General features: G+C 28.2%; 2 protein-coding genes across 2 annotated transcripts in view; one reads left to right on the top strand and one right to left on the bottom strand.

Moving 5' to 3' along the window:
* Positions 1-2,001: 2,001 nt before the first annotated feature.
* LOC100165318 lies at positions 2,002-7,481 on the top strand. Its single transcript, XM_001945127.5, has 2 exons — positions 2,002-2,157; positions 6,298-7,481. Exons 1-2 carry the CDS (start codon positions 2,121-2,123, stop codon positions 6,543-6,545), a joined length of 285 nt encoding a protein of 94 aa, XP_001945162.1. The 5' UTR covers positions 2,002-2,120; the 3' UTR covers positions 6,546-7,481.
* The window catches only part of LOC100167341 (Bardet-Biedl syndrome 2 protein homolog), a 13,880-nt gene continuing 4,090 nt past the window's right edge, over positions 6,718-16,507 (bottom strand). The window contains exons 2-12 of the mRNA XM_029486284.1: positions 15,080-15,310; positions 12,955-13,137; positions 12,444-12,666; positions 10,813-10,955; positions 10,528-10,575; positions 10,258-10,443; positions 8,049-8,207; positions 7,767-7,988; positions 7,523-7,689; positions 7,307-7,455; positions 6,718-6,845 (exon numbers count right to left, since the gene is read on the bottom strand). Of these exons, the coding sequence (XP_029342144.1) occupies positions 6,745-6,845; positions 7,307-7,455; positions 7,523-7,689; positions 7,767-7,988; positions 8,049-8,207; positions 10,258-10,443; positions 10,528-10,575; positions 10,813-10,955; positions 12,444-12,666; positions 12,955-13,137; positions 15,080-15,310 (1,812 nt within the window). The 3' untranslated portion in view covers positions 6,718-6,744. The remainder of the gene's footprint in view (positions 6,846-7,306; positions 7,456-7,522; positions 7,690-7,766; positions 7,989-8,048; positions 8,208-10,257; positions 10,444-10,527; positions 10,576-10,812; positions 10,956-12,443; positions 12,667-12,954; positions 13,138-15,079; positions 15,311-16,507) is intronic.

Here is a 16,507-nt window from a genome sequence, read left to right as displayed (position 1 = left end):
TCTAATATCTAGACTGACAAACCGTCTCCGCTCAGAATCGTTTTTCTTATACAGTGATATTATATCATGAATTCAAATTTAATACTACCATTATACAGTGATCCACTTGTAACTACTGTACAGCAGAGCGACATCCACTTACTCACCTTTTTTTAAATTTGTATTTATATTTATTTATTTATTTAAATTTAATTTGCAAAAAAAAAGATTATACTTGAAATATTTCATTTTTAATGTGAAAAATTACATTTTTTAGTTTTTACGAGCTTCCTAATATTTGGTGTGAAGTTATCTATCTATCTATCTATACTCGGAACTCGTCTGTCGCGTCGCGGCGCATACGGTTTACTGCGAACTATACACGCGTTCTACGTAGACAGACGCTCGACGTTACGATCTTATCTTATTATTTATTATAGGATTTAAACTAGAAAACAATTTTTCCGTGGTAAGGCCCGTTTCACATGGACGCGTATCATACGTGACGTATCGTACTCGCGTGTTAATTTACATTGGTCAAATTCATACGCGCCACTCCGACGATGGCGCGTTTCCCGCGTCGGTTTGGCGCGTATGAACTTAATTAATTTAAAATTAAAACGTGCTCGCGATCCGTAAAAAAGTGCTCGAGGTTCGTATCCGGACCGCGGTCCGTCAGTTGGTGACCCCTGCTATAGGGGCTCAGCTCCCTTCGCTTGGGGCCCTCTAGGTTACCTATAAGCTAAATGGCTTTATTAAACCTAATTTTGAGACAGTGCTTCTCAAAATATTGAATAAGTGAAACCGTGAGCGAAAAGAATGCAATTATTTAGCCGAAAAGACGAAACTAATTTATCAAATTTAGTGGAAAAGGGGAAGGTTATTTGTGGACGAAACGAGTTCCGCCCTGAAATTCAATATATTTAATTTAAAATATTTTAAAATAAAATATGAAGAAGGTAAAATAGACAAAACTTTTTTTAATGATAGACACGCATTGCCGTATATTGTACGTACTCAACATATTATATAGATAAATATTTTAATTTATTTAGTTTTTTATATTAGAAACCTCGGAACTCGGAAGCACAGGCTATCGGGAACTTATAATTTATATAATATGTATGTCGCGTATGTTATGGACCGAGTTGAAGAAAATCTAAGCAGTTTTACTGCCCCAAGGCCCAAACAGTGATAACAGACACAAAAATATAAAATTAAAAAAACACATTGTAATATCAATACATCCATCACTCCGCTCAGAATTTAAAAATTATAAATAGGTGTGCCAGCATTTCTCAAAAAATGGAAATAGTTAGGTACCTATCTACTTATACACAAACGTGAAACGTCAGAATACCAACATTTTAAATTTCAATTCTTTGTGACCTACTTTTGTAGTTAATTCATATTAAATTCTAATAGATAAAGCTTGACAATTTAATTCAAAGTTCTTCAACAGTTGTTCTTTCAGAATTTTATTGTTTTTTTAAAATTAAGAGGTAGCCATAATTTTTTTTCGATGGACTAAAATGTGGTTTTAAAGTTATGATTTAGATAACATCAATATTGTTGCAATAAAGAAAAATATAACTGTATATATAGGGAGTTAAAACTTTCGGGCTTTGGTTATAGTTTATTTTTATTTAATTAATACGCACTAGCAGACAAATAAATTACTATACAATATTAATATTAATTAATTAAAAATATCCTCAGATCCTCAGATCCTCAAGGCTGAAAAAGTGAAAGACAGTCTCCGTCAGAATCATTTTTCTTATACAATGATTCATCGTTGAAATTGTTGAATTCAATTTTAACACATCCCCATTAGAATTAAATATAATGATTACAGATAAACTACAAAACATAATATAGACAGGGAAAATTATTGCAGTGTTTACGGTATCACAGTTATCAACAAGTTTTGGGATGCAGTGTGCCTCCATATAATTTTCCAGCATCCCTACTGTAACTATGGTAACCCTGGATGGCTGGAATAAAAATCAATAACAATATACGTAGTACGTACGTACAATATATTTAACTTGTGTTTAGTAAAACTCACTAACCTTACCTGCCTAGTATCTGCTTAAAGTTTTAATAAACTATATTAATTTGTTTTTTTTTTATTAAATAAAATGTCAAAAACAACATCGTTGGACATCGACGGAATGAGTAAGTTAAGAAAATCATTTATTTATAAAATAAAATACTACGTTTAACTTAATTTTATAGGTATCTCTATATTTGAATAAAATATTAAATAGTTTTGAGTTTTTTCACTTAATGGTTCAAAAAAAATTGAAATAGGTACTGGAACATCATTCACTAAGCATGGTCATTCCTTTTTTCTATAATAATGCTGTTATTCGAAATCTGAATTTTTGAATTTTTAAATGTATCTTTCAATTCTTAAGATTTTTCGTACTATCTATTTAAGAAGTGTCCTGCGGAGAATGAATACATGAAGATACAAACTTCTGATTTTAATATAAGAACCCCCCCCTTTTTTACTCAGTGATGGTCAAACAGGGGGCGAGTCAGTGGTGTAGCCAGAGGAGGGGGGGGTCTTTAACTTAAATGTACATACGATTGTCGGGAAAAATCATATTTGGATAACATTGAAAAATATCTTTAAAAATATTATGCACAAAAGGCGCTAATTTTGAGATTTTGGGAGGCTGAAGCCTAAAACTATACTATTATAAAATTGAATAAGATTAAAAATGTTTAGTAAATGTTTGAGAGGGCTGTTAAAGTTGTTGGTGGAGCTTGGCTACGGTCGGCTCTATTTTCGCAAATGGTACGTAAGTCAACTACAAACAATTTCTTATTACCATATTGTAACGCTGTTTGAAAGAAAATGTTTATGCGTGCTAAGCGCGCCACTTCATACGTTTAGAAATACACTCTCTAAAGCGGCATTAATTTTGAAAAAAATTTCAAATTTTAGATTTTTACCTTTAGTTACACTTTAAAACCTAGTTTTGTGTCAAATTTCATGTTTCTACCTATACGGGAAGTATTTTATAATTTTGATGATGAGTGAGTCAGTGAGTCAGTAACAATATTGCAAATTTGGAAATCCTCCTATTTTTAAATGGCACAATATTAAGGGCTCATTTTCTTACAGCGTCCTAAGCTACTCGAGATTAATCTATGTTTTTTAATTTCAAAAGTTTATCTTAAGAGGAAACAGAGATATATGGGTTAGAAAAACTGGGCAAATTGGTTCGTGTAAAGATACACTGGCATTGTTGGAACTTGTGCACTAACTACCGTGCGCTCAGATATTATATCATTGAATTAAAATTTAACCTCAGCCATTACAGTGACCCACTTGTAACCTTACTGTACAGCAGAGCGACACCCATTTGCCCACCTTTTTTAAAATGGTTTAAGTATAATACTAGATCCAATACCTATTATATTTATATTATAATTTTGTAAAACCAATTTTTAGAAATATTATCCTTAGTAAACACATATTGATAATTGGAAATAACTACTCGTTTGAATTTTAAACTAGATAAGTACTTAAAAATGTTCAAGAAAATTATCCACTAAATAATTTACTGTAAAAAGCGAGGGTTCTCTTTGAAAACAGAAGTTTGTATCACCCAGAGGACAATATTATCTTAAATTCTATTTAAAAAATCATAATTTGAATAAATTCATTATTAAAGAAAAAATCGGGGTGAGCATACTTGGTGAAACATCCTGTATATTTATACTGTAATAATATATTATGTACACAATGACTATACAAGTCATACGACAGCGAATACAATCTTTTAACTGAATTATGAAAATATGGAATTGTATAATATTTACATAACATGTGAGTGTATCAATATTATACCTATCTATACCAATATATAAATTTTCAAGTGTATTATGTTGCCGTTTTAAAAGATATAATAAATATAGCTTTTTTTTTTTTTTTTCGTTTTGAACCGACGGCGCCGCGGGAAATGCTTTCGCAATACTTCCGCGAAATAATAAATATAGCTACAATAATATAATGTAAGAAATAAATAAAATAATATTTACAATTTCAAATAGTTTAAGCTTTTTAGTCCATAGGTACATTGACTTAACCCTTTGACTTTATAATTTATTAATACATTATGCATGCATTCTGTTTAAGCTATCTATCAACAATATACCAGATGACCTAGAAATACTTATCTATATATTCTTATATCTACCTATTACCTACTCATCTATAACCTATATCTAGATTTTAGTTTATGTTTAATAATCAATTTTGCGAAAATTTATTAAGAGGACGTGATACCCGCATGTGTTTTCTCCGTCTTACAAGTGCGTAAGTAACATATCACATTTTACGCTCAGCGGAACACGTGTATACTCTATTCCAAATAAGAAACACCCACTTTTACGTAGTAAAACCGGTTTTTCACGTAGCCGTCGTGGTGTTTCTTATTCGGAATGGAGTATAATTCCATTAATTTAAAAATTAGAGTGAATATGTAAAGACTTAAAGTAAGATTATTATCTAGGCAACCTCATGTGCTTTTTATTATATTTTAATTTTAAAGCGATTTATGAGGTTTTTGAGATGTACAAACAATTTACAATTTTCAAATACTCAATTCACTCTAATTTTTAAGCTAACAGAGCTACACGTGTTTTGCTTAGCGAACAATTTGGTATTTTACGCATTTTTAAGACGGAGAAACACATGTGGGTATCACGTCCTCTTAATATATTAATACATGCAGATTAATAAGGTACAACATTATATAATATAGTATTACGTAGATATCTATAAATATATAGGTAATAGAACAATTTCAAAAATATATAATATAAATTAATTAACACAAACAATTTGTATATAAAATAACAAATATGTGAATATGTCACATTATTTATCAGGACATAAAATAACATGTTGCATGTAGGTAATAGGTATATTAGTATATATTACCAATGATTATAAATACTATTATTACCTACTGTCACTACTGGATACATCGATATTACTTGTTATAACTTATAAGTTATAACATAATATGCAGTATAAGCGTATAATATAATAATAATAATGTGAAGCTCATTAAAAATTATTTAAGGGTGTCGGTGCCGGTGCGTTTTTTGGTACAAAAACATGTCGTAGTGTCGTACAGGAAAAACTCTCACGACCTGTAGAATTGTTGGATTTCGTTAATTTTTTTTTATCTTAAAGTAGAGAACATTTTGTAGGTCGGATCAAAGCTTGATTTTGAAAACTATAATTATAGAAACTGGAATATGCATTTGAAAAATGCATAATATTTGTCCTTTTTCAAACGTATTTTTTTATATAGTATGCTGATGACTGATTTTTATTGCTTTTTTATAATTGTTTAAATTAAATATTAGTGGAAAACAGCTGTTTTGGGCCATAGTGGGGGGGGGGGGGGGGTGCTAGGAGTTAGGTTACAATAGCACATAGTTAAAATTAGGAAATTTCTCCAAACATTATATTTTTATAGTTCCTATTATAGCTATTTAAAAAAAAATGTCACGTAATTTCAATTTAAGAGGACGTAATACCCGCATGTGTTGTCTCCATCTTACTACACACGTACGACATAGCAAATGGTCGTTCAGCAAATTAGAGTGAACTACAGCAAATTGTGCGCTGTTAGTTTTTATATTAGAGTGAATTGACCTATTATCAAATTTAAAGGTAAGATTATTATCTAGGGTCCCACGTAGGCTTTTATTGATATTATTAGTTTTAAGTAAGTTATTACCTTTTTGAAAGTATACATTTTAAAACGATCATAACTCACTTAAAAATAATAAAATTAATACAATTAGGCAAATGTACACAAAACGTAGGCTTTTATTAATTGTATTATTTTTAAGTGAGTTATGATCATTTTAAAATGTATACTTTCAAAAAGCTTTAAAATTAGGCAAATGTACAAATTATTTAGTGGTGCCCTAAATAATAATCTTACCTTTAAATTTGATAATAGGTCAATTCACTCTAATATAAAAACTAACAACACACTATTGAATCTGCTGATCGAAAATTTGGTATGTCATACGTGTCATACGTGTCATACGGAGACAACACATGTGGGTATCACGTCCTCTTAACGTCGTCTGACTGAGATATTAATAGTGGTAGTATTGATTATAAATACTATTATATATAATCAATGGTGGTAGGTAGCTACATTCAAGACCAGACACATTGTATACCTATATTATATACCTATGTAATATGTATTATATTATTTATTTGTATATTGATTTATAGAGCACTGATGTAAATATTATTTTTGTTCTTAGGTGCTGAGGAGAAAATCGAACAAATTAAAATGATGCGAGATTTGATTCGTCTCAAAGAGAAGTCTGGGGATGGATGTAACTCTGCGTTTCAAAAGATCGGGAAGAAAAAAAACCTTATCAGCGACACAGTAATGTCTGCTGTGTTTGTAACTAGTTTCGTTTTGATTGTGGCAATGGCATTATATTCGTTTCGGACTCTATACCTTGCCATACAGAAAAAATTTCCTTCCCAACACACAGAATTGTAATAACAGATACAAAAAAATGATTATTTATAAACAATTATTTTAATGTAGACATTTACTTTAACATTATAATATGTAGGTAGTTTTAAATTTTAATATAAAGATTATCATACTAAAAAAAAAAATACAGTAATATTTAAAAAATATCCTATTAATATTGTACAATATGTCTTTGAGACTATAGTTTTAAATTAATTAACACTTATTTATTTCCAGTTTCTATTAGTTTTTTTAAAATTGTCATATTTTCTGAAGCCACAGCTTGTCGATAAGAAGTTATTGAATCTGTTCTGTTATTGTTTACTAAAATAACAAAATTGCATTGTATTTATAACTTTTAATTTAATTTATTATTATAATATAATGTAAAATAGATAGACCCTAGTAATTAGAAATTACTAAATATTACTAACTACATAGAAATATGTTAATATAATAGGTATAAATAAACATAAGTAATAACTATAATAAGTATAAACAACTCGAATATTGTATAAATTGATTTTATAATTTTATATTGATTGGATTCTCTTTTCTCGTAAAATTGATTTTCAAAATGGTAACATTTTAACGAAATTCAAGAAACTGAGCGTCAGAAAAAAATTATAGACATACGCCTAATGTAGGGCTGTATACCGTATACAGTATACGCCTGTACCTACTTAATATATTTGTTTACTCATCTTTACTTATAGTAAGCTTAATATGTATTGTTTATACTAATATTAATACTTATGTATTTTTTTTTATAAATTATTACTAACCTCTAAGTCGAGAAGCATTCTGTATAATATTATTTATTTTCTTCAGTGTAACTAACAATTGTTCATGGTTTTCACACGTAACTTGATGATTTTGAATCATTTGTTTATCGATATGAAATATATCGTTCAAACATTTTTCCATATTGGACCTTAATAAAAACCTCAAACAATTTAAGTAATATGTTGATAGTTGAACAAAAAAATAATCCTTCTTACGTGTCATCTAAAAGCCGAAAGTCTTCTGCTTGAACAATGAGATTTTTCAACAAAGCTGAACTATCGGCTATCGAAGCGTTTAATTTAACTGCATTCTGCTGGAGAGTCTTAACACTTTGTATACTTTCCCACAAATCATCAAGAACTTTGGGGAATTCTGCAAGAGACTATATTTAAAAACAATTAATGAACATTATTCATTAGATATAAAAATTAACCTATTGTAATATTAATCGTAACTCACATCAATTTGATCAAGATTAAGATATGATGCTAGCGTTTGTACAATATCGGCTGTAAAGTTTATGTTCCCTGAATATATCAACATCACCTCTTTTTCAAACGTCACGCAAGTAAGAGAAGAATCTCTCAACGACTTTATTGCTATTTTCCAAAAGTCTTGACCGTTGGTTTTAACAGGAGTTTTTTGGGGCACAATAAAATTTTGACTTAGCCATAAATCCAGCTTGCAAAAATAAATAAAAATTATTCGGATAACAAACAAATTTTATAAATATATTCTTACTCTTTGAACCCTTTCAACTAAACGAAATTTGACAAAACTTTTGGGAATATCTTCATTTTCTGGATAAGAAACTAATGAATACATTGAAAATTTTGGCAACTGCCGGGTAAGTTCAAAAACGTGAAATTGATCATTATCCACACTTGATCCAACAAAAGCCTAAAAAATTTAAATAATATTTTCGTTTTTAATTTACTCATATTGACTTTAAAAATTATTAAAAATTTTAATTTTATAGAGCGTCCAATTCTTAAATGGTTTTTCAATGAATTGGGTCTATAATATATAATAATATTATAGCATTACATTTTACATTAAGAATAAATATATATTATTATCTCATATTAGATTCTGAGTGGAACGATGAATATATTTTTTTTAATGATTTTTACCATTTTAGTGGTTTGGGAATTATAAAACATAATATTATATAAAGTCTATAGCATTTATATATTAGTTTAAACGTAGTAGGTATATATTAAATATTACAAATTTAACTAGAGCAGATATTAAAAATGAATGTGTGACTTTAATATAATTTATTTAATTAAAATATCCACAGTACGGTTTATATAATTACAATTTCAGAAAATACATAGGTATTTTAGTATTTTCGTAAACTTATAAATTATAAATTATAATTATCATCAGTAAGTAAGTAAGTAAGTAAGTACGAATACTCGGAATACTTATAAAGTTAGGTAGGTATATTCATTATATTTCTGTTAAACTCGCAGGCTTATTAAAAAACCAAATCCGGGAACTCTCTCTGCTGTATAGTAGCCGATCGTTGGTGTCGAATGTACCTCGTCCTCGTGATTGAGTAGGTAACTGCTGTAATAGTAGTGATGGGCGCAACCGACTAGTTTTGACTATCGATTGTCTATCGATATAGTTTCAAAAACTACCGAGTGATTTTTCAATTGAATAGATATTATTATTCATCGATTGTTTTTAAAAAATATCGAGTAATTCACTCGATAGTTTTCTTTCGGTAGTTGCATACGTCTTACACCGACTAGTTTTGACTATCGATAGTTTTCATTCGGTAGTAAATAGTAATACACGTCTAGTACCAACTAGTTTTGACTATCGAGTTAAAAAAAAACAATCGAGTGATTTTTCGGTATTTTCGACCGAATTTAATTGATAATAATTTGGGATAGACATTTTAAAGACAAAAATATAAAAAATGAAATAACCAGCCTTGATACTCGATAGTCGAATCTCGAATGACAACATTAACAACATCATGGCTAAATAGTAAATAATACATAACCTTACCTAAAAAGTAAAAATGTCGATAGTTCGATTAGTTTTCAATAGTTCGATAGTTTTATAAAACAACCGAGTAATTAGATAGTTTAAACTATCGAGTACTTCGATAGTTATCACTCGGTTGTGCCCATCACTATGTAATAGTGTAATGGAAAGCTTACCTTATGATTGTACTATTGTAGTATAATCCATAGTCTATAAGACTATATACCTAGATTGTAATCGATGTAGTTACCTATTAAAGTTTAATTCGATGATATTATGTAGCCATATGTAGGTAGTAGGTATACGAAAATGTATACTGGGCGGAAACCGTTTGCCTGACTAATTTATCTACTAAATAACGTTATCATACCTATAGCCTAGGCCCTATAGGTATTTTACTACTAGGTTGCACTTTAACATTTACAAAACATCACAGTGTATAATATATTAATAAGTACCTAATTTTAATATACGTAATATTGAAAAGTTTCAAGTCCTTAGTTTATGAGTTATAAATATTCAAAGTTTAGATGAGCGGAGAAGTGGACAAATATTTCGCGGGGTAACCCCGTACCACTCCACTCTGCTTATCTAAACTTTGAATATTTAAAACTCTTAAACTACTCGCCCCAAATTCGATTTTCATGTATCAAAATACTAAGAAAAATATTCTGCTTTGGAATATATAATTAAAACCCTGTTGTCATTCAAAAAAGTAAGAAACTTAAAAAATTATTAGGATAAAAAATATTTAAAAATATAATTTTTTAAGAAAAATTGTTTTATAAGCGACTTGAAACTATGTAAGAAAATATTTTCAAAAAAATTTACACTTTTTGAAATAATGAGTGTTGTTTGATAAAAGAATCACCCGATATATTAAATTCACAAGGTTCAGTTTTTAAAATTTTGTAGCTATATACTAATTTATTAGACCAACACTTACTCGAATATGAATGTCCAGAAGAATATCTTTCGGAGGTAATAAAGTTATTTTCAATTCAGACGAAATACACTCTCTATCAGGATGTACAACATGTGTTTCATCTTCAAAAATACCTTCGGCAAACACTGTGACTGCTTTTAAAATCATTGAATTGTTAGTTGACAATGTAAGTAATACACATGGTTCCTATGCAAATGAATATATAGTTAATAATGAAATTATATTAATCGCGAAACTATTAATAAAGATCAAAAATCAAAATAAACATACAATAGTTTCTTCCGAAACTGATATTTCAGTGATGAGCCGCGTGTCTCCCTAAACAACAATATCACAATGATAAAATCACATTAAATATTACATGACATCCGTACATAGTATTGACACATCATAATTTTAATTGTTTATTAGACATTTTCCTCTCAACAATTTTTAAAGAAAGATCATCTTTTCTTCCCGTGATAAATATTAAAACGTATTATTAAAACGTAATATTAAAAAGTTTTGATATAATATTAAAAACGCACAATAATAAAGATACAAAAAAAATCTTACTGGAATGCCCTGGCCTTCATTAGAGGCCTTAGTGTAGTTATTTAATTCTGACATTAGTATTTGTCTCTTTTGTAAAAGATCGTGAATAATATTTGTTTGCACACCAGATTCTACCCTTAAACTTGTACTATCATATCCTCGGACTAGAAAATCATGTTAATGACATTTATTTTAACAATTAATAGCAATAATATTCAGTGCCGGATTTGGACTATCAGATGCCCAGAGCAAATCTTTTTTAGACGCCTCTAACGGTTCTAACAGTAAACAACTAAAAACAATATCTAAATAATTAAAGAAAAATATTAAAAAATTGCAAAATTGCACGTTTAACTAAAAGATATTATTTAAAATGTGAAATATCACTGTTTATGTATCTAATCAAAACTTTCAAAAATAGTTTAAAGATTGCAATATTATAATAATAATTATTAAACCTCTATAATTTGAAGAGTAAAAATAAGTATATATTAATCTCATAACATTTTATTTATTAAAGTTTTGAAATTAAACTTTTACACTGTTGCATTAATAATAAATTATAATTATAGTTTAATTAAATTTAATACTCTCAAATTTATGTATACAGTAAATAGTACAATCAAATGAGTTAAATCAAAATGTTTAGGTAAATATGAATTTGGATTAATTTTGGTACTTATCTTGATTTTTTCCCTACAAAGTCGTCTATAATATCAACAAATAATAAAAAATGCAGCGCATCACTTCAATTAAAATTTTTTTTTAAAGATAGTACTCCAGCATCCGGATGCCCCCAAACCGATCTAGGACAAATGGACGTAGCAATTTGGACGTGGCCGTTTGGACGTAGCTGTTTGGACTTGGGGACAATAAGTGGAAGTAAAAAAAAAATATAATAATAATCAATCAATAACCAAAGAAGACATGGAAGACACCAATCGATCAGAAATAGAATATTTAAAGAAAAATTTTAAAATTTTAAAAATTAATTGTAATTAAATTAAATATTTTGTGTGATTCTACTAAAATGTATGTTTTAGTTTTGATTTGTATATAAATTATAAAATCAGCGATAATGTTCGTAATACAACTATAATGGTATCGTACCGTACCGTGCTTTATAGTTTCTACGTACCTAATTGTATATTACGTAGTTACCTACTACCGAATTTTATCATTTTTATGAGGAAATGAGGAATCAATATAAATATTTAACATTAGTAATATGTATTTTAACATTTTGATTAAAATTACATTACCCATATAGTAAGTATAAATAATATGAATATTGAATAAGTTATAAGTATAATTTTTTTTGATATTGTACCTATTTTAATTTGTGGTGCACTACAAATGTGTTATTATAAATTAGAATTTTTTTTGATATTCATTTTTGACGAATTATAATAAAATTAAATAACTGTTTGTGATATTGTATTTTAATTATTAGTTTTTACTTCTTATGTTTGTATTGATTGATTGATTTATTTTATTTTTTTTTTACGTCCATTTGTCCCAATTCCAAACATCTGTTGCCCGGGGCAAGTGCACTTAAAAGCTTCCGTAAAATCCGACACTGACAATATTGACATATTTATGATTTTATGAGAAAATAAATTTACAATTTATAATATACGTTAATTGTATACCTTCACCAGCAATGGAAACTACAATCATTTGACATTTTCCGGCTCTTATGTAATCTCCAACAACTACACCAGCAATGCTATTAGATAATACATCTCTAAAAACTACTTCTCCAGTTATAGAGTTGCGTGCATCTACTTTTCCATTTGACCATCCAGTTATTAATTCTTCTTTTCCATCTCCATCTAAATCATATTTTTCGAGGAAATTCACTGAACTTTTTGACTAAAAATTATTATAATTAAAAAAAAAAACCATTCCCAAATCACAAATCACAATATTAGTTTTATTAATTTTTAAATTAAACTATTAATCCTTATAATAATATATTAGTTTTACAGTTTACTTATATAAAATATAAATTGCTTGCAAATTGAGTAATATACTAATATGTATTCAATGTAGTAATAAAAAAAAATAATAATAATAAATGTAAATATTAATGTTTATTAAAAAATATATACAATCTATTAGGTACCTACTTAATATCTACTAATTATTATTTATTATTACCTTGACTCTCCACACACGCCGAAATTTATCGTATACACCAACAGTTCCATTGTCTAATGCATAAGCAAATCTTCCAATAGAAAAACTAATTAATGAACAAATTGATGAAGTTTCAGATATTTCATTTACAATTATATCATCTTTAAATTCCCTGATTTCATAATCGTCAGAACCCACGAGTAACTAAAATGTAACAAATGTATATTTATTATTTTTTTTTTGTATAGTACCTACCTATACTATTACAATTAAGTTATGATACAGGGTGTTGTTTCATTGAAATGAAAAAAGTCTGCATTTTGAAAACTTCTAGAATTTGAGTTAAAAAGGAAAATAGTAAAAATGTAACTCAGTAATGATGAGTAGGTGGGTAATTTAGCTAGCTTTAATATAAAATATTAATGAGAGAGATTTGATATCACACCCAAGCGGTATAATCATTTGAATCCATAAAAACGTTGGCGTGAACAGTCCCAAAATATCTATTTTTAACTTTTCTCCTAAACTATGATAGCTATAAAGTTAGTTGATAACTCATTAAAAAGGGATTATCAAGTAGATACTAAATGTGGAATTAAATTATTATTTTTTTAATTATTTAATTTTTCACAGATAAAAAAAGAGTTATTTTTCGCTAGATTTTTATTTAGTGAGGTAGATTTCCGAAACTGGAGAGCGGATTTTGTTGTTTGGGGTCTTGTTAGATTCACATTGGCTAGGAGAAGTGCAGTGAAAATGTTCAGAATTTTTTCTCCATTTGTTAATTTACTACAAAGCTGTAAAGCTGAAAAACATAAAAAAAACGCCCAATAAAATTTTTTTTAATTTTTTTTAATGTTATGTAGTGAATTAACCATTAAAGATAAAGTTCTGAAAATCTTCACTGCGCTTCTCCTAACCTAACCTAACCTAACCAATGTGAATCTAAAAAGACCCCGAACATTGAAATCCACTCTCCGGTTTTGGAGATCTATCTCACTAAATGAAAATGAAAATGATTTTTTGTGGGGCTGTTCACACCGACATTTTTCTGGATTCAAATTGTTATACCGCTTAGGTGTGATTTCTAAAAATTAAAAATCAAGAAAGTTTACATGCCCATCCCTGACTTGGCAAGCGTTTTTTAATACCTATATTATTCCTGTTATATCCTCCCCACAGGCCCCGCCTACCATTGAATATGGCGGTAATAAGCGGTTTCTTTCAAGTAATCTCATGTTGTTTATTATATCACTATACTCTCTCAGTGATGACTGATGAGTGGTGAGTCTTGTCAGTCATCATATAGGTTTTAACTTTTAAATATAAATTCATGATTTTAACTAAACCCAAGTTACATACTTACGTCTTTCAATAAGAGTGAGAAATAAAAGAATAAAATGCATCTCAGAATTTGTTACAAATGTATATACACTATGTTCCTATAGTCAGTGTCGTGCCGAACAGTCATTTTTTGAGGCAATTGCCTCAAGGGAAATTTGGGTGGGTGGATGGGTGGGTGGATGTGTTAATATAGATGTGCAACTTATACCTAAAAAAACTTAATAATATTTATTATTTTGAATAATAAAAAAAATAGTGAAAAAACTGTTGGTGGTGGGGAGGGGGTTCAAATTGTATAGTTTGCCTCAGGTCTGCTTGTCAGTTCAGCACGCCACTGCCTATAGTTATACATATATATATATATAGTCCTATTCGCTATTATATAAACATATCGCGGGCTTAGATCCAAAAGGTTCTATGTCAATATTTTATTATTTTTTGATTACCAAATTTCTTCTCAATTAACTGTTGAGATAATACAAATTTTGATTTAATTTAAAAGGTTTGATAACTTATATGTCCAAATCAAATAATTATAAGCTGAAAAATATTTAAACACATTCAAATTGGCTTTTCTAAAAATTTCAAATTTATACATAGACCCTTTTGGATTCAAACCCGCGATATAATAATGATACTTATTATAAATAGAAGCATAATATATATTATTATAAATTATAATACCTAGTATCTAGTATACCAGTACATTAGTATACCATATTACCATTGTGATTTTTTAAACATTTTATCGATTTGTTAGTAATTTAGTACAAAATTAAAATAGAGCATTAATTATACTAACCTCATTAGAACCATCCAAGTCTATATCCATGACAATAATAGATCTGACGTTGTCACCGGTTACTGTCCATAATATTTCATTACCTTTGAAATCAAATGCTTGAATCGAACAATTGCCACCGATAATAATTGCTGGATCTTTCATAGAATTCAGTTTGCCAATAGCAATTGCTGCAACACCATCAGGTATCTGTAAAATGATTACATTAAAGTGCTTGGTATAATGGTATACCTAAAAAAATTATAATGTATAATTAATATGGTCAAATAAAAAAAGGGGGTTAAGTGGATGTTACTCTGCTGTACAGTAGCTGTTACAAGTGGGTCACTGTAATGGATGGTGTTAAATTTGAATTCAATGGTATAATATCATTGTCTTAGAAAAACGATTCTGGGCGAAAACGGTCAGTCAGCTTATGATATTACTAAGTTTATTTGATGATATTATTGTGAATAAAGCAATTTTATATAAAATATTTACGTGACATTGTTTTAAATTTTTAATCCTTAGCTGTAAAAGTTGAACATTTTATACATTTTTAACTAAAAATAATTATGAAATTTTAGATTTGATATATTTTGTCAAAATTCGAACTTTAAATGCTTATAAAAAAAATTGTGCATATTTATTTTCAATGTTTTTAAACTGCTGCTGTAACAATATATCAGGAGCCTTGCATTACATTTTCACACTTTGTTAACCAACAAATACATTTTTATTGATATTTAGAGAAAAAAAACTAAAAAAATTGAAAAGTGACAATGCCCATAAACAGCTCAAAAAGAGTTAAAATATTTTGAAAATTTTAAAGTGTATAGAAAATGAAAATATAAAAATTCAGTGAAATTTTCATGCATCTACAGTTATTTGTTTTTGAATTACAACGAAATAACAAAATCCGCTACGTGAGAAATGGAGTGAATATCCAATCTTGTAAAAATATGAAATTCAAACGCTCGTAAAAATTTAATTTGATTTGCTTGAAGACATTTTAGATTCTGAGTGGTACGATGAATGTATTGATTTTACATTGATGTGTGTTTTTTTTTTTATTTTTTATTTTATTTTTATTTTTAAATTTTTTTTTGTGTCTGTGTACACGATAAGTAGTCGAAATAATGCTTTCGATTTTCAACTTTCAGTATTCTTGTTCGATTGAAAAGTGAATATCATTGGTGCATTGGGGAGGTCAACATTTAAAATTCCTAGTAATTTTCAAAAGCGCCAAGAAAAACTAAAGAAAAATTAAGGAAAAACTGGAATTTTTACGCAAAATCGACCGTAGATACATGAAATTTTGACTAAATGTTTATATTAGCATTTTCTAAACAACGTAATATTTTCAAAATATTTTGATTTGTTTTGAGCTGTTTACGGACAATTTCAGTTTCCAATTGAATTACTTTTTTTTTCTATGAATGCCAATAA

Source organism: Acyrthosiphon pisum, chromosome A1 (assembly GCF_005508785.2).
Source record: "Acyrthosiphon pisum isolate AL4f chromosome A1, pea_aphid_22Mar2018_4r6ur, whole genome shotgun sequence".
NCBI classification, from domain to species: Eukaryota; Metazoa; Arthropoda; class Insecta; order Hemiptera; family Aphididae; genus Acyrthosiphon; species Acyrthosiphon pisum.
Note: the sequence above shows the minus strand (reverse complement) of the source record. Positions and strands in the feature narration are given on the sequence as shown.